Source organism: Natator depressus, chromosome 10 (genome assembly GCF_965152275.1).
Source record: "Natator depressus isolate rNatDep1 chromosome 10, rNatDep2.hap1, whole genome shotgun sequence".
Taxonomy (NCBI): Eukaryota; Metazoa; Chordata; order Testudines; family Cheloniidae; genus Natator; species Natator depressus.
In genome coordinates, this window is record NC_134243.1 from 82,564,382 (window position 1) to 82,591,219 (window position 26,838).

General features: G+C 49.4%; 2 protein-coding genes across 2 annotated transcripts in view; both read right to left on the reverse strand.

Annotated features, from left to right (window-relative positions):
• Positions 1 to 5,447: 5,447 nt before the first annotated feature.
• CTSH (cathepsin H) lies at positions 5,448 to 20,873 on the reverse strand. The gene is made up of 12 exons (XM_074966681.1): positions 20,696 to 20,873; positions 17,790 to 17,821; positions 17,055 to 17,160; positions 16,879 to 16,949; positions 16,135 to 16,239; positions 15,402 to 15,488; positions 13,153 to 13,208; positions 11,703 to 11,784; positions 11,542 to 11,610; positions 10,388 to 10,494; positions 6,901 to 7,026; positions 5,448 to 5,908 (listed from the first exon to the last, which is right to left on the reverse strand). Exons 1-12 carry the CDS (start codon positions 20,787 to 20,789, stop codon positions 5,833 to 5,835), a joined length of 1,011 nt encoding a protein of 336 aa, XP_074822782.1. The 5' UTR covers positions 20,790 to 20,873; the 3' UTR covers positions 5,448 to 5,832.
• A 2,844-nt stretch (positions 20,874 to 23,717) lies between these two features.
• Positions 23,718 to 26,838, reverse strand: part of RASGRF1 (Ras protein specific guanine nucleotide releasing factor 1) — a 98,402-nt gene continuing 95,281 nt past the window's right edge. The window contains exons 26-27 of the mRNA XM_074966683.1: positions 25,920 to 25,988; positions 23,718 to 25,000 (exon numbers count right to left, since the gene is read on the reverse strand). Of these exons, the coding sequence (XP_074822784.1) occupies positions 24,908 to 25,000; positions 25,920 to 25,988 (162 nt within the window). The 3' untranslated portion in view covers positions 23,718 to 24,907. The remainder of the gene's footprint in view (positions 25,001 to 25,919; positions 25,989 to 26,838) is intronic.

The following is a 26,838-nucleotide window of genomic DNA, read 5'->3' on the forward strand; positions in this document are numbered from 1 at the left end:
GGGGGGAAGTGACGATAGAACGCTTCCGTTCCGTCCCCTCCCCCCCCGGAAGCGGCCAACAGCGCTTTAGGGTTGTGCGCGGTCAGCGCAGGCCGGGCCGGGCCGGGCCTTCTGGGTGATTCCATTCCAGGGCGGGGGGGAAGCACAAGTTTGGGGCCATTCCATTCTGGAGTGGAGGGGGGGGCTAACTAATTTCAAGACTGGGACTGTCCGTTCTGGCGCGACTCCAGGGCGAACTTATTCTGGACATGGGGGTGGGTCAGGATCACTCCATTCTGCAGCTAGCCGGGGTGTGTGTGTGTGAGGATCACTCCATTCTGCAACTGGCGGCGGGGGGGGGGGGTCAGGATCACTCCATTCTGCAGCTGGGGGGGGTTTGGTGGTGTCAGGATCACTCCATTCTGCAGCTGGGGTGTGTGTGTGTGTGTGAGGATCACTCCATTCTGCAGCGGGGGGCGGTTTGGTGGTGTCAGGGTCACTCCATTCTGCAGCTGGGGGGGGGGGTTGGTGGTGTCAGGGTCACTCCATTCTGCAGCTGGGGGGGGGGTTGGTGGTGTCAGGGTCACTCCATTCTGCAGCGGGGGGGCGGTTTGGTGGTGTCAGGGTCACTCCATTCTGCAGCTGGCGGGGGGAGTCAAGGTCACTCCATTCTGCAGCTGGCGGGGGGTTCTGGACCACATCATTCTGGGTGGGTTGTTTGGTGGCTATTCCATATTCCCCACCCTGACGACCCCCCTGGAACGGGGATGCAGCCCCTCCCCCGTCTGGGGCATTGCCCTTCCTGCCAGCCGGTTTGCTGTTGGGGCGTCGCGGGGTGAACGGGGCTCAGCCTCGATCGGCAGGGCCTGCTCAGAGGGCAGTGCTGAGCCCGTTAGGGCCAGGGTCGTGACCTAGGCCGGGGCCCTGCTGACTCGTTATCCGTGGGGAGGATAACGAGCGCCCTGGGAATCAGGGTGTCACTTAGCCTGGGCTGCGATACAGCAGAGCGTCCCCGGCCCCCCACCCTTCAGCTTAACAGGAAACCTCCATCCCCTACCCCCCCACCTGCAGCGTTTGTCCTGGCCCCAGTCGGACGCCATCCCGGCCAGGCACTGCCCCTGTGCACCCCGTCCCTGCGTGGCGCCGAGCACCCGGCTCTCCCCACGCTGGCGCGCAGACAGGGTGCACGGTGAAGCCTGGCCTTGGAGAGCTCTGAGTCGGCTCTGGCGTACGCCAGAAGCTGTGCAGACTCAAAAGACAGGGTGTGCAGAGGTCACATAAAGCCACTTTTGTGACACCCTCAATCTCTGTCCCAGGTGCAGGAACAGAGGAACAGACAGGATATGTTTCATATCTGACACAGATGGAGTGGAGTGTTTGTGGGAAACTGAGCACTAGGTTTAGGGATATAGGGCTTGTCAGACCAGATTGGCCCAGGGTCCCTCTAGTCCAGTGTCCTGCCTCTTGACAGTGCCCAGCACAAGCTGCTTCAGAGAAAGGTGCAATAACCCTTAGTGGACAAAGAGAGGAAGTTTCTCTCTAGCCCTGGGCAGTTAGGCAATTTCAAACAAATAAGGACAATTCACAAAAGCAGCCAAAATCTTTTGGAATTGTTAATTCTCTTCACGCAGGAAGCCTGCTATACAAAATACAAAGGCATGATAGCCAGTACAATGGGAAATGTCAGATAAATTATATACAGAAACACAGGTATATATATTATCTGAAAAGTGGGGTTCTCATCAGGTAACTGTGTAATTTCCATACCTTGGGTCAAGCTCTGCCTTTTAATGTGCACATGTGGCTCCCTGGAAATATGGATTTTACACTAATACACAATTTGACAAATTTATGTACAAAACTGATTATTCATCTGAGGCTCAGAATCTCTGCTTTCCACACAGACCCACAAAGCAACTCAGCCATAGAAATGGTTGGGAAATGTTCAGCTAGAGACTATTTTAAATCTTTCCATGTTTATAGTCGCAAACTATTTCAAAGACTAAACCTGCAGCTGCCTGAATACTCACAAATAACTAATAATATGACCCAAACTGTTCATGCCCTAAACAATGGCTGATGGCATGTAAGGATTCAGATTCAGAAATAACAGTAGCACAAAGCTGCTTGGTTTATTCATTAAGTTATTTGCAAATCTCCTTTCGTCCTAGTCAAACAGCTCTTCCTCAGACTCTGGAACTCAAATTCAGCCCTGGCATAACCTGGATGGGAACTGCAGCTGTTGCCACCAGACCAGAGAGATTGTGTAATTTGCCTGAGGTCACAGAGGAAGTCTGTGGTAGCCCAAAGGATAAAATCTGAATTTCTCAACTCTCATTTTTGTGATTTAATTACAAAACCATCTTTTCCATCTTCATTGGCATATTTCTATTCTCAAAGCAGATAAACTCAAGTAATAGGGAAAGCCTGAATTTGGAGACTTTACATATTTTTCCACATCTGACACATTGTCTCTGTGATTAACTGTTTTGCTAAATACTGTACTAACTAAATACTGTACTACTCTTAGCTGATAAATAGCCTCCCAATTGTCATCACTATAGCTTCTCACATCACCCTTTGTGTTTCTTTGAAAGAGCACTTTGTAGACCACCTAGCATTAAATTCGCATGGCAGCAGCTCAAAAACATTGTGCTATCCAATTTTTAAACAAAAGCAATTATGAAAACATTACAGCTGCACTCCTTTGCATCACTAGTGTTTTGTTTGCAGTTGGTGAATAAAGGACATCATTATGCTGAAAGCGTGATTTATCATGAATTGCTGCATTAAGGCTCTGACAACCACCTGAGATTTCACAGAGAGGAAAGCCATTGGGATTCTTTCTGGTGTACCAGTGAGGCATTCATTCACGGGACCCATAGTGGCACTCAGAAGGTTGCTGTTCAGAACTGGCTTTTAGGGGACTTCAAAGGGATTCATGTCTAATACACTATATGGCACAATTTTCAACACCCAGCATACCCTAGTTTTCCTGGGGGAAGTTGGGCAGAGACGGGGGGGAAAGGGGCAGAAAGTGTCCACATCCCAACCTGAATCCCAGTCGTGGAGCTGGCACATGACCCTTCTGTGACTGCTATTGCAGCCTCTCGGCTGTTCTAGGGGCTGTCTCCTGTGTCCCCTTGGTGGGGCTGTGGGCAGCAGTCAAGCCTGCTGATTAAACATTTGCCTTTCCCCAGTTTGCCCCAAGATTTCCTCTGCACTACAGCGGTCACCAGAGATCTGCTCTAGAGTGCACACAGCCTGTGTGGCCTTCTCTGCCTGCCCTCAGCCTCTCTGCAATCAGTTCCTATGTCTACTGCCTCAGCAGCCCCTGGCTGCCAGGAAAAGCAATTGCCGGGCATCCTGCTCAGGCCCCACAGCTCCAGACTGGGACGTACACCCTGTGAGGGACTGGAGCATGCTCAGAGCAGACAGAATGTGGAGAATTTAGCTGCCAATTCCAAACTTTAAACAAGTCTCTACTGAGCATGTGCAAAGACTTTCAGAGGCTGATAACTTGGCCAAATTTGGGTGGATGTTCATAAGGATGTTGCCTTGGCCATCCTCGACACCAGGGGAACCCCCCTGCAAAATGTCACGTCTCTTCTTCAAAAAAGGGAAGTGCTAGAGATCATCCACTGAATTGTTGTAAGGATTTCTGAGCATGTCTATTTCCCTAATCTTGTTCTGAAAAATGGATTAACTGTTTTATCTGAAATTTTCCAGAAAACTTTTGCCTGAGGCAGACTCCCGGCATGGAAAATTTCAGCCCAAATGGCTTAGGTTTGGAAAAGTTATCAGCAACTGAAAACAGGGTCTTAGAACATATCAGCCCACCTTAATTATTTACTCTGATTTTTAAAAAATGCTGCATAATCTTAGGGGTGCATCTTAATGAACACTCTGGGTTTGACTTTGACCAGAAATTCGTAGACACATCACTATGTTCTTTGTAGAATCAGCTATTGGGCATGTTTGCAGCAACACACTACTAGTTGCTTTTGTAACATACCACTGGCACACGTGTATACCAGATGGAACCTGAATTCTGTCGGCTAAATCCAGAGCTACTGTAAGCAGATGTCAGTCCATTGATTCAAATGATGACCCTCATCTTGCAAAGTCTTACACCTGTTCTCAGCTTTATGCACATGAATAGTAACAGTGACATAAGTAGGGTTCCACATGGGGTCAACTGCATGGGGTATCTTGCAGGACTTGGGTCCTACTTTGTAAACACGTTGGGGCGATGACCTGGATTTGGGGCTTGTCTACACAAAGCTTTTGCATCATTTTAACAATATTAGTTCCTCAGGTTATTTACAGAAATAAGCTATTCTGATATAAGCACCTTTAAACCAGTTTAACTGCATCCACACTGGAGGGGATTTTAATTATATCAATTTAGAAACTGATATAGTTAAAGCACTACAAAAAACTGGTGATGTATGTGTCTAAAGATGAAGGATTCAGTCCTGCTCCTATTGAACTCAATGGCAAAACTCCAAAGGAAAGAACTTCAAATGCTAATAGATCATCTTTCACAAACACTAAATTAATGGAAGAAACATTGAAAAGGCAACACAAAAGATACCACAAAAGTGACAAGTTGTTTTTATTCATTTCCATAACGCACAGTAACGTCTTGGTGATGGTACTGCAACGTGAAATGACACGCAGTTGAAAGGCCTTTTGCATACATGACATGAGTCCTCTTAAAACAGAATATATTGAAAAACCTGCTTAAAAGCTGAAATAAGGTTTCTGCTTTTTCCTTAACTGTATAGAAAATCATTGATGCTTTTAATATTCATTAAAATATTCTCTTTATTTTTGTAAAAATAATCAAATCTTAGATTTAATGAAAATAGACATAGCTTTCTTGCACACTTATTAGCATTTATTTAAAAATAGATCATTTGTCAAAAGAATGCAGATTTCCTAGAAGGGAGATCTGTTGACGTGCAGGACAGTCTCCCCCCGGAAGGGGAAGCCTCATTGCTGGAGTAATTTCAAACTGGGCTGACAAATGCTACTTAATAATAATACAACTGCACAGCGCTTTCAGCATCCAAGTGGTTTACAAACATTATCTAATCAACCATCACCACACCCCGAGAGGTAGGTTAAGTAATATTACCCCCTTTTTACAAATGGGGAAACTGAGGCAGCGAGGCTCAGAGACTTTCCCTAGAGCACATGGTAAATTGAGCTGAGCTGGGATTAGAAGACACGAGTTTCTGGCTCTCAGCCCTGTCCATGGAACACACCACAACGCTGGAGAATTTACTACAGAGCAGCGGTTCTCAAACTTTAGCAACCCGAGGACCCCCATTTTGATTAAAATTTTTCGCAGACCCCCAAGCCAGCTTCTACTTTTCCCCGGAGGTGCTCAACCCCCGCTCAGCCCCAACCCCCACTCCATCCCTTCCCCGAAGGCCCCACACCCACCCCACCTCTGCCCCTCCTCTTTCCGCCCCCTCCCCCGAGTGCACCTATTCCGCTGCATGCAGGAGGCACTGGGAGGGAGGGGAGGAGTTGATCAGCGGGCCAGCGGCCCTGACATGACTCGTGGACCCCCTGAAGGACTCCAGTTTGAGAACTGCTGCTACAGAGAAACACACATGTATTTGGAGTAGGAGAGGAAGAGGTGACTTAGGTCTGTCTCCTGCAATGAGCTCTCCACAAATGCAGGAGTCTGCCTGTGTGGAGCTCTTTGCAGGATCAGGACCTTAGTGGGCCTTTACCATCTCTCATTTTTCTGACATACTGAACTTTGGTGTTTAGGAGATGCTTACACAGTAGATCGGTTGCTTTCCTTGGCCACTCTTCCCAGCCATTGACCCCACCTTAGATCTGAGGAATTGGATAAGATGCACACGCAGCGAGACCACACATATTCTTGCCACGTTCAATATAGAAGTAGCTAAAGGGAGAAATAAACACAGATTAGTGAGCATTCCCCATTACTCCCCTCCAGCAGCACAAGACACAACTGACCTGGCATGAGGTTACCATGTCACCTATGGTTCAGATCGGCATCATTCGGCACAAAGTAAGTAAATTCCCTTCTCCTATCAGTGCAAGGAGTTGATGTACGTCAGAGTCTTTTGTTTTTGCAAATAATGGGATTGCACCAGGCAATGGAATTCATTGGCAGAGTCACTTTCATAAACTAGCCAAGTTAGTGCCCAATCCTGCAAAATTTTACTTTCATCCTTGGGGCTGCTCTAAATTGTATCCGCTAGCAATGTGAGTGGCTGGACTGCTGCATGGGCAAGGGCCTACCAGCCAAGCCCTGTTCTCACCTGCCCTTGACCTTCTTGTCATGGGATGCAGGGGAGTCCTAGAGAGCTGGCTACACCACCGCAGGGAGAATTCCTCATGTAGCCAGGCAAGCGGGAAATCATATATTTAGTTGTTATTGTTACTTCAAGCCAGGGGTGCTGCTGCACCCCCAGAACCCTTCGTTCCAGCACCCCTGCAAGTAAGCCAGGCTTGTGGCTACTTTGTGCCGCACGCCAGTGTGAAGCAGCAACACGGGGGCCAGGAAGTGTCCCAGGATAAGTTTCCCCTGTATGAGGAAGGGCTGTTATGACGAATGTTAAGAAAACTTTTCAACACAGCCTGAGCCTCTCACAGAAATGCCCTGCCTGACTGTACTGTGGCTACAAAAGGGCTTTGTTTGTAATATTTGGATGCTGATCTGACCAGTCACACTGAGCAGTTTTAAGGTGCTAACATCCTCAGCCATTGCACTAGCTTCTTTGCAGAAAGCCTGGCTGCTCACTAGTTGATCACCAGTCGCTTAGAACCTGTTGGTGCTCTATAGGCACACTGGCATGCGAGGTTCTTGATTAGGTTCAGTTAGGCCATAGCGTGTCCAGCTGTGGTGGACGTCAGCCAGAAGCTCCTTACCCATCCATGCCCCAGAATGGGCCCCAGGAGTTTTTAACGATCCAATAGGGAGTTCCATTTTCTTCTCCATAACCCACAGCCAGAACTGCATGGTTCACTTTGTCTGGAGTCTTATCACACTTTGGGCTGCAAACAAAAGGCAAAAATAAAGCACATTTATTATATGAAAACCTATTTTGTCATTAATTAGTCACTGTACTCTAATGATATAAAAGGCCATAAAAGCACTAAGCATTATTCAGTCGAAAGAGGCAATTCACATCAACAGGATTACTCACAAGACTGAACTACAATGGAGGAAATTAGCACATGAATTTTGGGGTGCAAAGTGAAAGGTCTTAGCTGTAACCATTTGCTCAGCCTTCAAGTTCCAGGGCCTGATCCTGCAAACCCTTATGCACGCAGTACAGTTATTCAATGGGACTGGAGCTGTGAGCGATGCTACCTACCAGTGCGTCTGCAGGATCTTGGCTGACACTGCATAGCTGTTATTTTAAAGGGAATGGACCACTCTAACCCACTGCTATGAGAATACTGCACGAGCTCCCATGCCCCACACGCGGGACACGTTGGCCCTTTAACACAACCAGTTTCTTAAAGGAAAACAGACTAACGACATGCAGCAACTTCACTCGCATCTTCGTTTCCACTCCACTGAACTTTGCTCTTCGGTAGCCTGGACCACACGCGGCGGGACGGTGCATTCGGGGACGTGTTCAGCACGAAGTGCCAGAGGATTTCACCAAGCAGGATTTTAACAGTTAAAATTAACGTATTGATTTCTGTTCTGAACACTTCGCACAGCCTAGGCAGCAGGGTCATTCAGCCCATGTTTCTAGACTGAAGGCCATTTCCACTGGAGCACTGTAGTTCATTTTCCAGTTTTATGGAAACCCGTGACTGCAGGAGAGCTCCAACCCCCGGGGGGAGCGTCCCAGCAGGGGAGGGGTCCCAGATTATTTGGACAACTGCGTCTAAAGAAGTTTTTGAAATGCAGGCACTGACGAATGGTTGGTGTGGATTCATAAATCACGGGCCCAGAGGGCGGGAAGAGGGTGAGTATAGATCACAGAGCCATTATAATCCAAATACGTGCACCTCTCAAACACACACAGGAACTGCTAGGTTGGATCAGATCCACGGCCCATCGCATCCCATATCCTGTCCCTGGCAGTGGCTAGAACCAGACACTCTGGGCGAAAGGGAAAGAACCCCACAGTAGCAGATGTGGGACAATCTGCCCCACACCCTGGTCTCTGCTACTCAGAGGTTGGCTTAAACTGTGAGGCATGAGGTTTAATATCCCTGCCAAAATGTGTATTAGGATTAACCATTACTCTGGATATTCTAGTTATTCAAATAAACGTCCAGCCCCTTCTTGAATCTTCCTAAATTCTTCACCTCAATGGCTTTCTGTGGCAATGAGATCCATGGTCTAATTATGTGTTGTGTGAAGAAGTATTTCCTTTCATTGGTTTTGAATTTCCCACTTTTCAATTTAATTGCATGTCCCCTTGTGCTTGTGTTATGAGACCAGAAGCCCCGATCGACCTTCTCTCAGCATTTGTTATTTTATATCTGTTTACCACGTCTCTGCTTACTCATGAGGGGAACCCGATCCCCTTACTTCACTTCCCCTCTACACCGTATCTCTGTGCATCTCAGCCACAAACACAGATTCTGTTACCATCACTGTATTGACAGACAGATTTATCTTTCTACACCAGACCAGTCTCCTCCTGTCCAAGCTAAAATCTCGGCCTGTCTCTCCAACACCTTCTCGTGGCTGTCTAGCCATCAGCGCAAGTTCCACATGGCTCAAACAAGGCTCTTAATCTCCACCCACACGCCAAGCTCCTTTCTCAACCCCTGCGGTGAACACCACAATACTACCTGCTCCTCAGGCTCATCACCTGGGCATCAGCTTCGACTCAGCCCTCTCTCTAGGACCTCACATCCAGGCTGTGTCAAGTCTTGCAGATTCTTTCTGCGTAACGTCTCTAAGGTATGGCCTTTCCTATTCAGCCACACAGCAAAAAACTCGTGTCCAGATTCTCATCCTCTCACTTCCATTACCACAGTGTCTTCTTCTCCGGCCTTGACAAATGTGACCTTTCCCTGTTCACACCCACTCAGAACGCTGCTGCAAAGATCTTCTTTCCAACTTGTCACTTGGCCCATGTCACCCCATCTTTGCATCCCTCCACAGACACCTCCCCCACCCTTCTGTATGGTATCAAACACGAGCTGCCTGTATTCACTTTCAAAGCCCCTCGTGGCCTATCCCCACCTGACCAGTCATCTCTCATTCACTGTCAAGCTGTCGATGCCCCCCTCTGATCAGCCCCTGCTGCCAGCCTCCATCACCCACTTGGTACATTCTCAAACGAGCGCCTTCAAGCTCTCTCCCACGCTGCCCCCATAAACACAGGAATAGGAATTAATCCGCCTCTCCGAAATCTAATCATCTGCCTCTTCTGCAGCTACTCACCTTGGCTGTGGAGTGGACACACTGCTCTCCTGAGCCATTTTTATACCCGATCAGTTCCCATCCTCAAACCCACACTTCTCCCGTTGCCTCTTTTCTGGTAGGTACAGATTTACACAGGAGTTCAGGTGCCTCAGGATGCAGGTAGGCAACTAACGGGATTTTCAAAAGCACCTTATGTGAGGTAGGCACCTAATTCCCATTAGAAATCACTGGGCACCTAACCTGCTTAGGTGCTTTTGTAAATTGCACTAAGTGTCTATCTGCATCTCTGGAGCCTAAACACGTTTGTAAATCTGGCCTGCAGAGCTTCCTCTTGAGCTTCAGCACCACAGCACAGAAGGCAGCTGTGCGGGCTGGCCAGGTGCAGTTCAACAGCTGCTATTACAGCCCCTGGGATGGAAGAGCCACCCCAGCGAGGCTGCCCCACACCCTCGCCTGGCGTGACAAAGGCAGATTTCCCCACACTCCCCTGCACAGAGCTCAAACACACAGGCTTTAAGCAGTGGAATGAATTTCCCCAAGCTTTGTTATGGGAGTTTGCAGGCAAACATCTCACAGGTCACACATTACCTGCTGAGCTCCCACAGGCCTCTCCCAGAGACTGAACCTCCCCTGGATTGTCTGAAGCATGCAGCAGCTCATTCAGGGACAGGCTCAGCCTTGGAGCTGGTCAACAGCATTTCAAACACATTTCAAAAATTCAAAGTGTTTTGTGAACAATCTTCAGCGGCTTTTGACTGGCTCTACTCCTAACTGTAAGTTTCAAGTACATTGCAGGCCCTGGTTTGTTACTCTATGCTACTGTCTCACCTTCCTGGGAACTCAGAGATTAACTGCAGCTTCCCACTCTTCTTGTCTTTGTCTTTAAAAAATGCTAATCAGCCAGAGAATGACTCTCCTCGGGAACCCAAAGGGAAACCAGCTGGGGAATGAACATGGTTAAAGCAACTCCGTTGCTATGGGTTAGCAGCATCCTCTGCATTCAGAAATACTCACTTGGAGTAAATGCCTTTTCTGTAGCCCAAGAAGTCATCAGTCACCTCAAAAGCGAAGCTAACGGGATTATGCTTCCCCACCGCTTCCACCATGCCCAGCTCATCGTACTGGAAGGAGACAATTCCAAGCGTTATTTACTTCTTGGTCAGCGTCACTACAGGACAGACACCCCAGAAAGACAGACTGGCCAAGCTGGGGTTGTGGATAAACCTCGCTTCCTCTTCTGTGCAAATGAGGAAACACACACAGATGGCAGACACTTCAGCCCTGTTCACACAGGGAGCAGCAAAGCTGGGCTCCCCAGGCAGGGCAAGGCCATGCCTTGCTAACATCCACGGGGCCAGCCTTCTGCCAGGAGATAGGAGACCGACCCTGTCGAAGAGCTGCTAGCAGATCCGTCTGTTTTAGGCAAGTTCATTTGCCAGCAGCAAGAGTTGGCCATGGGACACTCCATGTCTGCGGAGGTTGTAGTGTGCTTTATGACTTCCCTCTGGAGGCAGCAGGAGTTTGCTGCAGGCACGACAGGTGAGTTGTATAATGGGGAATGAAAGGTGGGGGCAGAGAGGAGAGAAACAAACTTGAGCAGAAGGAAGTAGTAGGTGCAACCCTTGTCCCTTCTGGATTAGCCTGTTCGGCTGTAAAAACTTTCTGAGTCAGGACCTGAGAGCTGTCTACCATGCACAGAGTGCTTTTAAAAATAAGGGAAACAAGTTATTTTCAGTCCAGCAGGCAGAATCGTGCAGAGAGGTTGGCTTGTTATGAAATACTAACAACCAGGTTCTACAGCTTTGTCAGTGTGCACAGACCTGATCCACTTCTATGGCAAATATCGGTAAGAATGCAGGCAGCCTGACGGGGACTCAGAATTGTCATGATGAACTTTCTGAAACAATGGCACCAAGAGAAGTGCCCTGGCCTCTCAGCAGAAGGCAGTAACTTAGGTGCCAAAAAATCAACTGAACCCAGGTACATCCAGGAAATTAGCACCTGGTGATGCACAGGAAGAAGGAAGAATACGCACTTGAAATACTTCAACAGACCAGCCTCGTTTGAGAAGCAACAGCCGGAATGTGCATGCTGCACTGGCCCCCCCATTCCCAGGGCCTCTCAGTGCATTCATTAGTGATTGTTAAATCAAAGCCTGAGGAACTGACCAGGGTGATATTGACGACATCTTTGACAAAAGCGATAGCCTTTTCGGGCTGGAACTTGCAGGTGCCGTTCTGTGCAAACACAAAGGAATCAACGTTAAACCCATGTTCGTCACCAGCACGTCCAGCGTTTGAATATGCTTCTGCTGCAATGGTAAGAATACCTGAGCCTTGTAAGGATACGTATCCTCTCCTTGGAGCCCTTTGTTATACAGGATGTACTCAAAAGCTTGGCTTGGCAGGCCCCTGAAAAACACCACAGCAAAACGGTGAGTTCATTAGGGCAAGAACATTGTATCTTCTGCAAAAATCAGTCCATGTGCTTTCTCTCAAGGATTAGCCATAAAGCGTCTGGACTGTGATCGGAGTACGGGCAGCGGGATGCCACATCCTGCACTGCTAACAGCACTGGACCTGGAAATGTCACCCACCCTTCACATCCCAGCTACCACTCTCCTCCTAGGGCTCTCGGGGCCTGACCCATCAGAGCCCTAAAGTCCCTGGCGGACAGCTTGGGTGGGGTGAAGGAACAAGGAATTCCCCTGGATTAGACGCGCCCCCAACAGCTGCAGAATCAGCCACTCCAGACTTATGTCCCCCCCCAATCGGGGACCCTGGTGCAGGAGGCACATCAGGGATATTTGTGGGGGAGGGAGACATGGCTGGGCCGTTCCTAGACCCTGGCTGCCAAACGGCCCACAGAGAAGTAAGTGAAAGCAGCCCCTCAGTGTAACCTGTGCTGGGGGAAGAACAGGCCCCAGCAGCTCCAACACTCAGGAGGCACCAAACCATCTTTGCCACCCAAGCCCGCTCCCCGTGTGGTGCCAGCTCAGCTCCGGGGCAGGGTGAATTTGGCCCTCAGGCTGCAAGACCTTTGCTGGGGGCCTGTGGCCAGGAGGCTCTTGGCTGCGATGCCAGTGCTGCACAAGAAGAGGCTAGCAAGGACATCCCCAGCCCTGAGCGAGGAGCTGCTCATGTCCCTTCCCCGCCAGAGCAAACTGACAAAGGAAATGTGACGGGGCACGGGGGAGGTGGGGACGGGACTCAGCACCCTGCAGCAATTCTCTGACAACTTGTTTCCAGGAGGACAAGGACTGGCCATGAGAAGGCAGGTGAGGAGGAGTCGAGAATGTCCCGGAGATGGTGCCAGAACATGGTCTCGTACAACGAAGGTGTTTGTGCGCTTCAGGGCGCGTTTACCTCTGGGGAGGCAGTGGATTTGAAAAGGGCTTATTTTCTGCAGCTTTCACTTTAAGAAAGCCAGTGGAGTTTCCCGAAGGCAAGGCCGAGGTGTCTGGGGGGGCCTTCTGGTTCACGCTCAACGCAGAGCCTCGCTGACAAATGTCATCCAGCCGCAGAGAAACTGCCAAAACCTTGCTCACTTTCCCCTGCAGCGTTCAGCCACCAGTAACTGTCATATTAGAGATGTGGCCAAACAGCCGGTGGGAGGGAGAAACCCCGAGTGTTGGGAAACGTTTGGTGAAGCCCAACAAACTCCACACATCACATATTCCAGAAAGGTCGGAATTCAAGATCCCCAGTAAGTCTTGAAGGTTGTAAACTATGACTGCCAGGTTCTCTTATCTCGAGTAGGTCCCAGCTTACGCTACATACCCACTGCATCCATGGTTATTGAAGTCCTGAGCACAGTCAACCAGTTGTTGCTCTGCCTAGAGAAATACTTTGAATCAGTGTATATCCAGAAGAGCAATCTCTTCCTCTCTCTGTCATTTTAAATACAAAATACATGGCAGATAGTATCACCCTGAAGCTTTTTCCTTACTGCACACCAATGGGTGTTCATCTAGTGCGATCAGGGATTGCTAGACTGGATCAGAGCCAGCGACCGTGCTGTCTGCTCCTGTGTCACTGATGGGGACCAGCACCAGCACCTTCACAGGAAGGTGCAAGGAATCCCTCAGCAGGCAGCTATGGGCTAACTGGCCAGCAGGGAATGTTCCTCCCAGCCCCTATAGTTGGCTCATGCCCAAAGCAGGATGGTTTAGAGCCCTTCCCATGCTCTTGCTTATTTTCAAGACTTGTTGCAACTGCTTTGGATAGTCTGTTTTCCATCCAAATCTCTCATCCCTTTTGGAATCCTGCTCCACTCTTGGCCCCAATAATTAAAAGCCTTTTAAAAGTCTATAGATAAATTATATCATCTGGTTCTCCTTCATCCACTGTTTTATTGTGGCACTGAGTTCCACAGGCTCATGGTGCACTGTGGGAACATGACTCAGACGTCCCATTAACTAATGGGATCTACTCCCAGGAGCCAGGGATTGAAGGTCAGGTCCCATCAGTTCCCATTTCCCTTTCCCAGATGAACTGTACTGCCCCAGCCTGGAGCTCAGACGCTGCAGTGAGGACAGCAATCCACACGTCTCGAGCGGGACAGACTCCCTGATCTGCTGCACACCGCTGCTCCCGCGGCTGCCTTGCTGTGCTCACATGGCGCGGCCGAGTGGTCTGCATCGCACGGTCTGTATTTTGCTGCCGTCGTGTGCACGAGAGCACGACCTGGCCGTTCAGGAGAAGCAGCCGGGGGACTAGAATCGACAGCACGCTCGAGGGCTGGGGCCGCCCGGAGGGCTCTGCACAGCCTGGGCACGTGCCCCAGGCGCTAGGCAGGCTCTCTGGCTGCGGTGCACTGAAACGGAGAACCTCTTACCAGTGACAAGAAAAAAGAAAAGGAGTACTTGTGGCACCTTAGAGACTAACCAGTTTATTTGAGCATGAGCTTTCGTGAGCTACAGCTCACTTCATCGGATGCATAGCATATTGTGGAAACTGCAGAAGACATTATATACACACAGAGACCATGAAACAAAACTTCCTCCCACCCCACTGTCCTGCTCGTAACAGCTTATCTAAAGTGATCATCAAGGGAGGGCCATTTCCAGCACAAATCCAGGTTTTCTCACCCTTCCCCCCGCCCCCCCCCACAGACACACATACAAACTCACTCTCCTGCTGGTAATAGCCCATCCCTCTTTGAAACCTCTCTTTATAATGCGCATGATAATCAAGGTGGGTCATTTCCAGCACTAATCCAGGTTTTCTCACCACCGCCACCCCCCCCCACACACACACACCCCCCTCCAAAAACCACACACACAAACTCACTCTCCTGCTGGCAATAGCTCATCTTACAATGTGCACAGCAATAATCCAAGTTTAACCAGAACGTCTTGGGGGGGGGGGGGGGGTTGGATCTTAAGAACAATGAACAATCCTCCCAACACTTGCACCCTCCCTTTCCTGGGAAATGTTGGATAAAAAGCCTCACCAATTTGCATAGGTGACCACAGACCCAAACCCCTGGATCTGAGAACAATGAAAAAGCATTCAGTTTTCTTACAAGAAGACTTTTAATAAAAATAGAATTAGAAATAAGAAATCCCCCCTGTAAAATCAGGATGGTAAATACCTTACAGGGTAATTAGATTCAAAACATAGAGAACCCCTCTAGGCAAAACCCTTAAGTTATAAAAAAGATACACAGACAGAAATAGTTATTCTATTCAGCACAATTCTTTTCTCAGCCATTTAAAGAAATCATAATCTAACACATACCTAGCTAGATTACTTACTAAAAGTTCTAAGGCTTCATTCCTGGTCTATCCCCGGCAAGCTGTTACGAGCAGGACAGTGGGGTGGGAGGAAGTTTTGTTTCATGGTCTCTGTGTGTATATAATGTCTTCTGCAGTTTCCACAATATGCTATGCATCCGATGAAGTGAGCTGTAGCTCACGAAAGCTCATGCTCAAATAAACTGGTTAGTCTCTAAGGTGCCACAAGTCCTCCTTTTCTTTTTTCTTTTTACGAATACAGACTAACACGGCTGTTACTCTGAAACTTACCAGTGACAGTAGCTTTCCTGTTCCTATGGCAATTGCAGACTCTAAACACCCAGTGGTGGAAAAGGTCCAGCAGCTGCCGCATCCGCCCTACGTCGGGAACCAGGAGCAGGAGGTTAACAGGTTCCTAATGCTATGGGCTGTATCATCCCTTCCCGCAGGAAAGCCCAGAGGAGGGGGAGCTTCATGAGCTCCAGATGCCCCATCCCATCAGGGATAGGGGCTGGAGCTTCACGGTTACCCTGAGTTCTGTGCAGACCTGTGGGAATGGGCACTACCCCACAGGCCCTCCGCTGTGTGCTGGAAGCCATTCTCCCTAGGAGCACCTAGCTTTCCCTTTCCATCTGATCCTGGGCTGCACCTTCCCCTGTCCCTCCAGTGGGGTGCAGCTAGCACGCCGTGGGATTCTGGGGGGCTGACAGGCGCCTCACTCGCTCTTGGGGGATTTTTCCTATAGGATCATAAAGAGCAGTTGTTCCCCAGCCCAACCTCTCTGCCTGCCCATGCTCCCCCTAGCCCTATGGAGGGGCTCCCGTAAGCCCTGATTCTCCCCTTGGGAACGGTACAGACCCCAGGATACCCGCTGTGCTCCCAGCTGGGCTGGGGGATGTCCGAGACTTGCCCTTGTGGCTTTATCCCCAGCTTCTCCCTCTCTCCCACTGGTCCAGAACGTGCGAAGGCAGCGACGTGCCAGAGAACCATTCGGAGCGTGGTGGAGCTGACAGACTTTGCCTACCTGGTTCTTCACTGGGGTCACATAGTTTCCTTTTTTCCTCCAGTCGATAGCGGAGGGACACGGCCCGGAGCTGGCCAGGAAATTCCCTTTTGTGGCCGAGCAGTTCTACAACCAACAGGAGAGCGTTCTGATGAGCGGATAGCTGTGTCTTATGGAACATCAGATTTAGGGATCTGGGGCAAAAATTGGGGATTGGTCCTGCTTTGAGCAGGGGGTTGGACTAGATGACCTCCTGAGGTCCCTTCCAACCCTGATAGTCTATGATTCTAAGATGGCAGCCTGCAGGGAAATTAATCTTCCTGCGGCCGAGGTGGTACCAGCTATCACGTCACGAGCCCATACTCTGGGGCTCCATGTACCAGCCCTTATGGCTAGATTCACCATGCCAGCATTGTTTGCAGAGTGGATTTGAAAAATATTTATGTTGGGCCTAATCCTGGGAAGCGCTGAGCCCCCATAGCACCCAGTGGAGCCAATGGAAGTTGTGGGTGCTCGTCAGGGACTCGATCCAACCCTCAAAGTTAACTGAAATCCTGGGGCTCAGCATACCACAAGATCAGTCCCACTGACTTCCCAAGAAAAATACAATTCTGTAGGCATTAAAAGCCATAACTAGAGGCAGAACAAAATAAAGCTGAGGTGTATAAAAGTGTCCAGGGGACCCTAACCCGGGTAACATGGCCACAGGAGCCATGTACTTGTAAGTCAGCAAAAACTCTGCCGAAACTAAACAAATACATTTACCTGAGGTTCACTCCAGAGATATTTTTTTCTAAATTCTGTGAATGTCATGTCTGAAAATTGGTTCAGACCCACTAAAAAGAAGAAGAAGTTTTATTAATCAAAGAGCTAAACCAAAAACATCACTCCAGATAAAAAGAGAGAATTAGGAAATGAAATTAAAGAGCATAAACTCATACTTTCAAACGTGTGATTCCCAGCATTGTGTTTGTCGATTCGTCTCTTATTGGTGACAAAGATCTGCAGCCTTTGGTAATACTCCTCCAGACTGTACTTCCTGTTGTTCTAAAGATGAAAGACACAAAAGAAGTCAATGGCAGGTGCAGAATACAGAAGTGAAAATACACACAGTGCATATCACGACTAGGTAGAGATTTTCCTCTAAAAAACACATGTAGCTACATAGCCAGGGCATTTCCCATCACACACTGCTCCCGGATCCCAGAGGGGTTGGGGGTGGAGAATGGGAGCGGAGTCCACCATACAAAACCACGAGGACCGGTGTGAGAAGAGATATCCTCATGCTCAGTGGAGGAGAAAGGGAGTTGGGGTGCATGCAGGGAGTTTGCTGTGAGCTGTTTTACGCTGTTTAATGTAACTGTACCGCATCTGAAATATCTTGGCAGGAGGCACCTTGTAATTTGAGTTATGCATGAGTATTATTGTGAGCTTTTATTTCTCCAGACTTAGCCTTGGCTGAGTCCCTGGCAACTGGTCACTTGCCAGCATGGAAAATCCCCTTCCAGGAAGTCCCTTGCAGTGCAAAATGGCTGAACAACAATAATGAAACTAGTCTGTTTTCTCCATTTGCAGAAGTTTATTTCACTGACTGACCATTCTGAACATCTGCTGAGGGGAGCAAACCCATGACAGTTCATTTGGCTTCTGAACCCTTTGAAAAGAAGAAGTTTTACCTGCAGCATCCAGGACTTAAAGTGAAATTCCTCTGGAAAGAGAAATAAAGAAACAAGCATTGAAGTACATGAAACGCCTGTCTGTTATTCTGTGTTTGTACAGCCCCCGGCACAATGTGGCCCTGCTCTTGGGTGGTCCCTCCCTACTACCATAATAAACATTATCAAGTGAAAAAAAATTAAACTAAACTTGAATTTTCAATAAACTACTGTACTCGTTTAGGATAACAGCCTCACCAATCTTTGCCTATTTCTAACCAAAATGTTACATATTAGTGTAGCTTAAAGAAACGGTTTGTCTCCATTAGGTAACATCAATTTCCACTTTAACTGAAAGTTAGAAGAAGGATGTTGCCCGCTCCCCTCCGCACCCCCACCTGCATTTGATCTGATTTTGTTTTAAAACAAAACCTGGTGTTTAAAAAGACACGCTGGGGCTTAAAGTGATTTTGCATTCAGGATTTACAGTGTTTACAGAGCCTAATATCGACAGAAAATACCACCTTTCAGCCAGGGGGCTGGAACAATTTGTATGGTGGGAGTGCGGAGAACCATTGAACCAAACCGTAAACCCTTTATATAATGAAAACCACTTCAAGCCATGGGGTGCTGCAGCACCCCTAGTTCCAGCACCTGTACCCTTCAGTAAACAAGAGCTGTCGAGCAGATGTCTGTGAACTAAGTTGTCCAACTCAGCCTCTTATTGAAATTGTTGAAATTGAAATTGTTTATAACAGTCAGCAAAAGTTACTGGCAGAGCAGAGGTCGCTGATACGACTCAGAGGCTTCGCTGACATTGTGACTGGTGAACAAAAGAAGAATGGAATCGGGAAGGAACGGATCCAAACTGGTGTGTCGGAAATGAGGCTGACTTGGTGAACACAGTAATGAGGGGGATGGGCTATTTCACCCCTGTTAGGGGTCCTTGGAAACGGAGATTTTGCAGGGAGATCAAACCATGGAGGGTGAGTGGACTGGAAGGAGTCAGCTCCACCATCAGGCTCCCACTGTCTCCTGGGACTCCAGGAGAAGAACCTGAGAATGGCCAGAGCGGGTCAGACCAATGATCCCACTCGCCCAGTATCCTGTCTCCCTACAGTGGCCCAGGTGACATTAGCTGAAGTCAGGGGTGGCAGCAACTACACCTGGAATGGGCGACTGGGGTTCCTGCTGTCACCCTTCCCTTGGGTGGCCTTTGCCTTCCTCCCTATTTCCTCTTTCCCCAACCTCTCTCTCCTGCTGCTTTCTGTTTAATAAGGCTCTGGCTCAGCTGGCCAAGCCTGCAGCATTTGCAACATTGCTCTGAGCCCATGAGAAGAAAGGAGCAGAAAGCAGGGCCTTAAACAGCCTGATGCGGGTACAAGTTTGCCAGGTCTCGGGGCGGCTGATGAGACCGTGTGCTGGGCCTCTTGTTTTTCCAGCAGCGAGGAAGCAAAGAAAAGTCATCTCCAAAGCCAGAAGCTGCATTTTCTAGCTGTGCGGCTCTGTTCTCTCTCCGTGCGGCGGGGGGGCTTGTCTTGTCTTTAAGGGGAGGGGAGGGTGGATCAGACTTTAGCAGCAGCAGCAGCAGCTCCAACCCAGCTCAACTAAGTTCATCTCTTTTTCCTAAAAGGACAGTTACCCTCTTTAATACCCTCAAACCCAGTGTCAAACCAGGGGCGTTTCCACACCAAAACTCTCTGCAGTTACAGTGAACGGGAACAAGGGATGTTGTTAAAATTAACACTTTACATTTCAAATCCTTTAACGGCTTTTCCTCTTTTTCTGTATCTCTCATCGAAGACTGAACAGGGTTTGAATGGTGGGTTTGCCATGAGACTAGCAGGCGAGGTCACAGAATCATAGAAGATCAGGGTTGGAAGGGACCTCAGCAGGTCATCTAGTCCAAGCCCCTGCTCAAAGCAGGACCAACCGCAGCTAAATCATCCCAGCCAGGGCTCTGTCAAGCCTGACCTTAAAAACCTCTAAGGAAGGAGATTCCACCACCTCCCTAGGGAACCCATTCCAGCGCTTCACCCCCTTCCCCGTGAAATCGTGTTTCCTAATATCCAACCTAGACCTCCCCCCTGCAACTTGAGACCATTGCTCCTTGTTCTGTCATCTGCCACCCCTGAGAACAGCCCAGCTCCATCCTCTCTGGAACCCCCCTTCTGGTAGTTGAAGGCTGCTATCAAATCCCCCCCTGCACTCTTCTGCAGACTAAATAAATCCACTTCCCTCAGCCTCTCCTCATAAGTCATACGCCCCAGCCCCGTAATCATTTTCATTGCCCTCTGCTGGACTCTCTCCAATTTGTCCACATCCCTTCGGGAGTGGGGGGGCCCAAAACTGGACGCAGTACTCCAGATGTGGCCTCCCCAGTGCTGAATAGAGGGGAATAATCTCTTCCCCCAATCTGCTGGCAATGCCCCTACTAAAGCATCCCAAAATGCCATCAGCCTTCTTGGCAACAAGGGCACACTGCTGACTCCTATCCAGCTTCTCGTCCACTGTCACCCCAGGTCCTTTTCTGCAGAACTGCCGCTCCGCCAGCGGGTCCCCAGCCCGTAGCGGTGCCTGGGATCCCCCCGTCCTAAGGGCAGGTCCCCGGCTCCCAAGCCCAGAGCCCTGTTCAGCGCTGCGCAGCGCCGGGCTCCCCTGACCGGCTGTGACCCGCGGGGCCCACTGACCGCAGGGAAACGAACCGAACCCGGCTCAGCCCCGGGGACCCCCGCCCCCCGCAGCCGGGCCCGCCGGCGGGCCGGGGACCCAGCGCCCGGAGACAGACGTGAAAGCGGCTCCGTCCGCCCGGGGCGCACCCAGCGCCGCAGCCGGACCCGGCCGGAGCAAAGCCCCGCAGCGCGCCCGGCTCCGTCCCTCCGCTCCCCGGCCGGGACCCCCGGGCCGGGACCCCCGCGCCCACCTACCTTCCGCGCTGACCGCCGCGGCGCTGCAAAGGCAGGGGAGCAGGGTGGCCGCCGCCGCCAGCAGCCCCAGCAGAGCCAGCATGCCTGCGCGCATTTCCAGCCGGCTGCGCGGCGCAGGGTGCGCTCGGGGGCGGGCCAGCGGCCAGGACTCAACCCCGGGGGGAGGATCCGCTGGAGACACCGCCTTGGGGCAGCCACCGCGAGGCGGGGCGCGGCGGGGGACGGGGGCAGAAGGAGGCGGAGCAGCTGCGGGGAGGGACGGGAGGGGGGACTGGGGAATAATCAGGCCACTGGCCTGGCATCACGTATGGGGGGAGCCGTGTTAGTCTGTGTCCGCAAAACCCAGGCATCCGGTGGCACCTTAAAGACGAACCAGATTTATTTGGGCAGAAGCTTCTGTGGGTAAAAAACCCACTTCTTCAGATGGATGCATCTGAAGGAGTGGCTGAAGAAGTGGGTTTTTTACCCACAGAAGCTTCTGCCCAAATAAACCTGTTTCGTCTTTAAGGTGCCACTGGACTCCTCGGTTTTTTGGCCTGGCCTGGATCTGGGCCCTGCAGCCCTCCTAGGTCCCCAGGGCTGCTGGTGGAGATCCAGGCCTGGGTCAGTAACCCTCCCTCTGGGGCTGGGGTCTAGGCCCCTTGGCAGAAAAAGGGGGCGAATTAGGGTTCAGCCCTGGCCAAAGACTGAAGAGCCTCCCTGCAATGAAGCACTGTGCAGCTTCCACGCCTGATTGCTGCTGCCCAGATTTCCTGCTGCAGAAGGGGAGGCTCCAGATCCCTCTTTTCCTTCCTTCGTCCGCTACTCCGCTCAGCCCAGTCTTAACCCTGCAGTTGAGGCTCTCCCCTCGTTGCGCGCCGATAGAATCATTAACCAAGTTCACAGGCCGGGCTCCATGCAGCTCTTTGTGGACTTTGAGACGCTTACGGCTCCTTTATTAAAATTAGGCTCTGTCATTTCAGCAGGGATGATGCACCATCATGAGAGCACGGGCTCGCCCCTCATTCCTGAGAAACACCCCAGCGGCTGGGAAACACCAGAGGCCACATTCCCTGAAATCTGTAAGCCTTTTTCAGGCAAAAAACCTCAAAGGGCAGTGTGTGAGAGTGAGGACTTCGGGACCGTAAGGGCCAGGACTGTCTGTGTAGTGTGCATGTGCACGTACACAGCACCTAGCTCCCTGGGGGCCTGATTCACGACTGCTACCTCGACATGGAACTGAAATGCAAATTAATAATAATAAAAGGCCAGTTGGAAATACAGCTTGATTTATATGCAAACGCTCTGACCTCTTCCTGCCAGGATCCCTGGAGTCACTAGTGCAGAGCTGTAGCTCACGAAAGCTCATGCTCAAATAAATTGGTTAGTCTCTAAGGTGCCACAAGGACTCCTTTTCTTTTTGCGGATACAGACTAACACGGCTGCTACTCTGAAATCTGCCATTATGGATTCCCTCCCTTCTGCCAATTTGGGTATTAGGCCCAGATACTCAGCTGCTGCAAACCAGCCCAAAACCCTTCACCATCCTCCCCCCAACATCTACCTGCCCCCTGCTAATTCCTGTCTCGCTCACCAGCTTCTTGGGGCCTGTGACAGCTACAGGGCGAACTGCGACTTAACACCTTACTTTAGTCCCTCTGAAGCGCACCCTCAGGGGACCAGCCTGGCTTCCTGCACCTCGCTCTGGGCAGAGCCTCGTGGTCCAGCCACTCGCAGACTGAGTCTGGGCTGCGGCGCCCCTGGCTGGCTCCCAACCGTGGTTACACCACGGCCTCATGTGGCCTTTGTACCTGGCAGTTTCCCCTCCGGAGCTTGTGACATCACCTGTTTGCAGGGACACAGAACCCAAAACGTCGTCGTGGATTCACTCCTCAAAGGTACAAAGCGTGAGAAGAGAGACAAGCCCCTGCACGCCTGGGGATTCCTTCCCCTCGGCCCAGCTAACTCCAGCTCCTTTGCACCTCACTCCTGCTGAGCTGTGTCCCCCTTAGCTGCAGCCCAGGATCCGCGTCTTCACAGGTAACTGCAATGCTAGCCCAGCTTCCAGGTAGCTCACCACACTGGCTAGCAGGGCAATGACTGTTACTGTTTTTATTACAATGCCTCTCCCTGGTATTCAGAGGGATTCTGATTCCAAATACCTGCTGTCAACTGAATATCCAACACTTCAGCTGACGCCACAGGGAGCTAGGCGCGTGCACCGGAGAGCAGCCCTGGCCCTTACTCGGTACATGCTAGGGGAACAGATGGTTAGGTGGATACTAACCTGAGTGCTGATCTTTGTTTCTGCTGATCACAGGCCAAAATTCTGCTCTGGGTTTCACCTTGAGTTTAATGGAACAACACACCCATGTCAGACAAGAACCTGGCCCCAGGTGCACGTGCTCTGCTCTGTACATCTGCAAGGGCCCAGACTGTTTTCAGACCATCCCCCATGAGGAGGAGGAGGAGTGGAAGGAGACATGCAGTATTATCAGTTCCAGGAGGAAATCACTCTTTTCAAAGGGATGGAAAGAAATGAGTATCTCAGAGCATCTGTTGGAACAAATTCTAGATCGTAGACCAGATTCTTAAGGAAAAGAAAGGAAAGGAAAGGAAAGGAAAGGAAAGGAAAGGAAAGGAAAAGGAAAGCATCATCCATCTTCAAGGAAAGATAATAAACAAATTCTATAAAAACACAGAGACCCCTCGCTCCTCTTGTTGATGCTTTTCCATTACTGCCACACACATTCATATGCAGCATTCCACGAACAGCTCAGAGTCAAAGGTTAACAGAGTGCCAATGGACTTCCTGTTTTCTGCTTAGCGTAAACACGCTCACCTTTAGCTCCCAGCGAAATGAATGGGAGCTGAACACTCTCAGCACCTTGTAGGATTAGGCCCAACATCTGGATCGATCCTGCATTCACACCATTTAATCACAGAAATTGAGTGACTGATATGAGTTATTTAAAGGAACCTTCAGCAAAGCAAACAATCATTTAAGTAAGGCTGAAAAAAAATTCTTAAATCATTGTTCACCCTGAGATAGAATAGATTTATTAGCAAGAGGTAATCAGGAAACATATATTTTTACAAAAATGGAAATATTTTTCCAAACAAGCTGTAAGTTGAAATATTTTAGGGCTTGAAATAGAATTCTCATACCACTAGGTATTGCTTACAGCAAAAGTTTTCTGTTTGTTACAGTGGAGCATGCCTGCCACTTTAAAGTTAAACTGTGTTTATATACTGTACAATGTAAAAAATACATGGTAATATTCACAGAATAAGCACTACATTACTATATTCCTGCTAGACGGTGGTTAGACAGGATTACAGTATATGTAATAAAAACACTTGGTCATTTTTTTCTAATTCTACATTGTGTTACTAATAATTGTCACAAGGTATACAGATTTATAGCATATCCACAGAAGCATGTAATGAGTGTTATGCAGCTAAAATATTAAAAGATATATTGTCTCTCCCCTACTCTTAATGAACTCTGGGCAGCAACCAACAAGAGTGAAGGATTGTGTAATTTACACATATGTCTCTTTCCCCACACAGGCACAGTGCCTCATCCAACTCAATCCTGCTATCTGGTGTTACCAGAACAGCCAATGGGATGGTGGGATAGAAACAGAGCGCAGGTTAATGGAGATGTGATGAACTACAGATTGTCTGTTGCCTCAAAGTTGGCTCAGTGATATAATGATTTAGATCACCTGCTTGACCAATAATTATTGTTTTAAACTGCATTATAGGAGAATCTTTTTAAATTGCTTGACTCCAGAGCAAGTGTCCTTCAGTTACAATAATTACGTGAAACATGCTGAGTTGAGTGCCCTGACTGTGTGTCCAACACAACAGCAGTGTCTAGGGTGGAAAGGAAAGGCGACTGGAGCTCTGCCTGTGGTTTGTTGTGTATTTGCTGTTTTTCTCCTGCTACCCCAACTCTTTCCCACCCCGTGAGAAGACCAAATGACAAAAATAACATTGTTTAAAATAAACCGGGACTGCCATAAACAAAATGCTTTATGCATGAATCCTTAAACAATGCAGGAAGTTCTAGTCAAGTTCTACTGTGTTCCAATAGCAAGAGGAAGTTTTGTTTTAGTTGAGAAGCACATACGAGGAAGTCAATCTAGGGTGCCCAACATAAACAAACAGGTATGTACAGTATGATATAGGATGTGTACAGACGAACTGCCGGCCACTGCTCTACATTCAGGTAGGCAGTTTAGGTTCTATTCGAAGAGAAGATTCATAAAGACTTTCTTCATCCATTACAAATGATTGGTCCAGTAAATACTGTGTCACCTGGAAAAGAAATTGAACTTGCAGAGTCAAATCATTATTAAGTAGGGACTTGACCTTGCTCCCCAGTGAAGCCAATGAGTGTCAAGCCCTAGAAGTGTTAAAACATTAAGAAATGAAATGCCCCACAAAGCAAACAAAGAACAAGCACTGCATTGTAGATAAGTGTGTACCCCTCCCACTAGTTTAAACAGGAGCTGGTACTTTAAGGGAGACTCTGGTCCCATGACTGAAGTGTTTACAGCCTTTGGCTGCTGTTCTGGTTTCTCAGGCTGGCTGAGAGAAGTGAGAAGGGGAACAGGCCAACAAGGGGAGGAGAGAAAGAGGAAGGAGACAGAGGAGCATGAGCCTAGAGCCCCAAACCACATGACTCTCGAGGGAGTTTGACATTTCTCAACACACACTGAACAGAGAGAGAAGCGCCATTTTAAAGGGTTTGAGGGGCTTGGGGCGGAATAGGAGAGTGTCTCAGAAATGGGGAAGGTAGAAGAATCCCCAGGCCACCCTACTCCGCAAAAGAGGCGTGCTCCCTTGCCACGCTGCTGTGCTGTGATACGGGCCAGAGGGGCAGCGTGGAGCGAAGAGATGCCTAAGGACAGGAGAGCACATTTGCAGACCAGCATCTGGGGATGAAAGCTGCTCTAGAAATGCAAGACATCAGGTCCCTCAGTGGGGAGCCCATGTAGCATTTCTTCTGCTCCACACACCCCATCCTGCACACCCTCAGCTCCAGAAGGCTCTCCACGGGGAACCATCAGAAACTGATCCAATTCGTTTCTTCTATTTTAAATTTAGTTTAAAAACATCAAACCCTTTTTGGAGCAGCAGTCGGAAAGGCAAAGCGGATTTGCTGTGAACGCTACAGCAGCAGTTGAGAAGAGCAGGATGGAGAGCCTGTGAAGATCGAAGTGGAAGAACATACCTTGGCTTGGTGTTCTATCTTGTAGGACGTTTGCTGAAACTGGCGGATCTCTCGAATGATGTGGGAAATCTGTCCAGAGATAAAACAGTGTAATGTCTTATATTACTGCAGCTGCCAATATCAAACTTCCCTAAATACCTCATGCTCCATCCCAGACACAAATGGGGGAGGGGGCGGAGAGAGAGAATCATTTTGTATATTAATGTAATTTGAAACACGACATTATTTAGCCTTCAATGAAAAAGTCTCTCTTTGTTCCCTAAAAATATATTTGTTCCTTTCATCTGCAAGAACATTTATGTGGGGGGTGGGGACGGTCGGTCAGATAAGGAAGTTATTCCTTCTGCTCAGGTGATGGGAGTCTGTGATGTGGAGCTGAAAGTTCTGGGTTCAAACCCTGCTGACAAGCCACCATGCGGGGTGGGGGTGGGGGGGTTGAGACCTTCGCCTTGAAGGGAGAGTTTGTCGAGGCCATCAGTAAGTTTTACTCAGCTCCTGTAGTTCCAGGTATTTGTAGAGCAGTAAGAAATTCAAGAACTAACTGGGAACATAGGGCCACATTCTCACCTGGTGTAAATCAGCGTGGCTCCCCTGACTTTAATGGAACTATGCCACTTTACACCCACTGAGAATGTGGCCCCAACAAATGGCATCATCTCTAGAGGCACTTCTCTAGCGCAGAGTTTAACGCTCTGGCAGTGCTGACCTGCATCTCATCCTCCAGCCACTAGCTGGCTTCGGCGGGAGTTCTGTGGGCAGGGCAATGCTGGCGCGGACTCTGGTGCAGTAAGAACACAGCAATGTCTTGGTGCAATTGCCACGAGGCTCTCTCCAATAACAGTCCTCCACAAGCCTGGTCCTGGATTGTACCACACTCTCCTTTATTTCACCTTGATAAGTTACCCCAAAGTGGAACTCA

What these genes read in the sequence shown, in the direction of transcription:
- CTSH (XM_074966681.1), bottom strand. Translation starts at nt 20,789, where the DNA reads ATGCGCGCAGGCATGCTGGCTCTGCTGGGGCTGCTGGCGGCGGCGGCC. An exon ending in ATGTCGTCAATATCACCCTG is followed by an intron (nt 10,495 to 11,541) that starts GTCAGTTCCTCA and finishes GTCTCCTTCCAG; the next exon opens with TACGATGAGCTGGGCATGGT. An exon ending in AGAAAAGGCATTTACTCCAA is followed by an intron (nt 7,027 to 10,387) that starts GTGAGTATTTCT and finishes TTTTGTTTGCAG; the next exon opens with CCCAAAGTGTGATAAGACTC.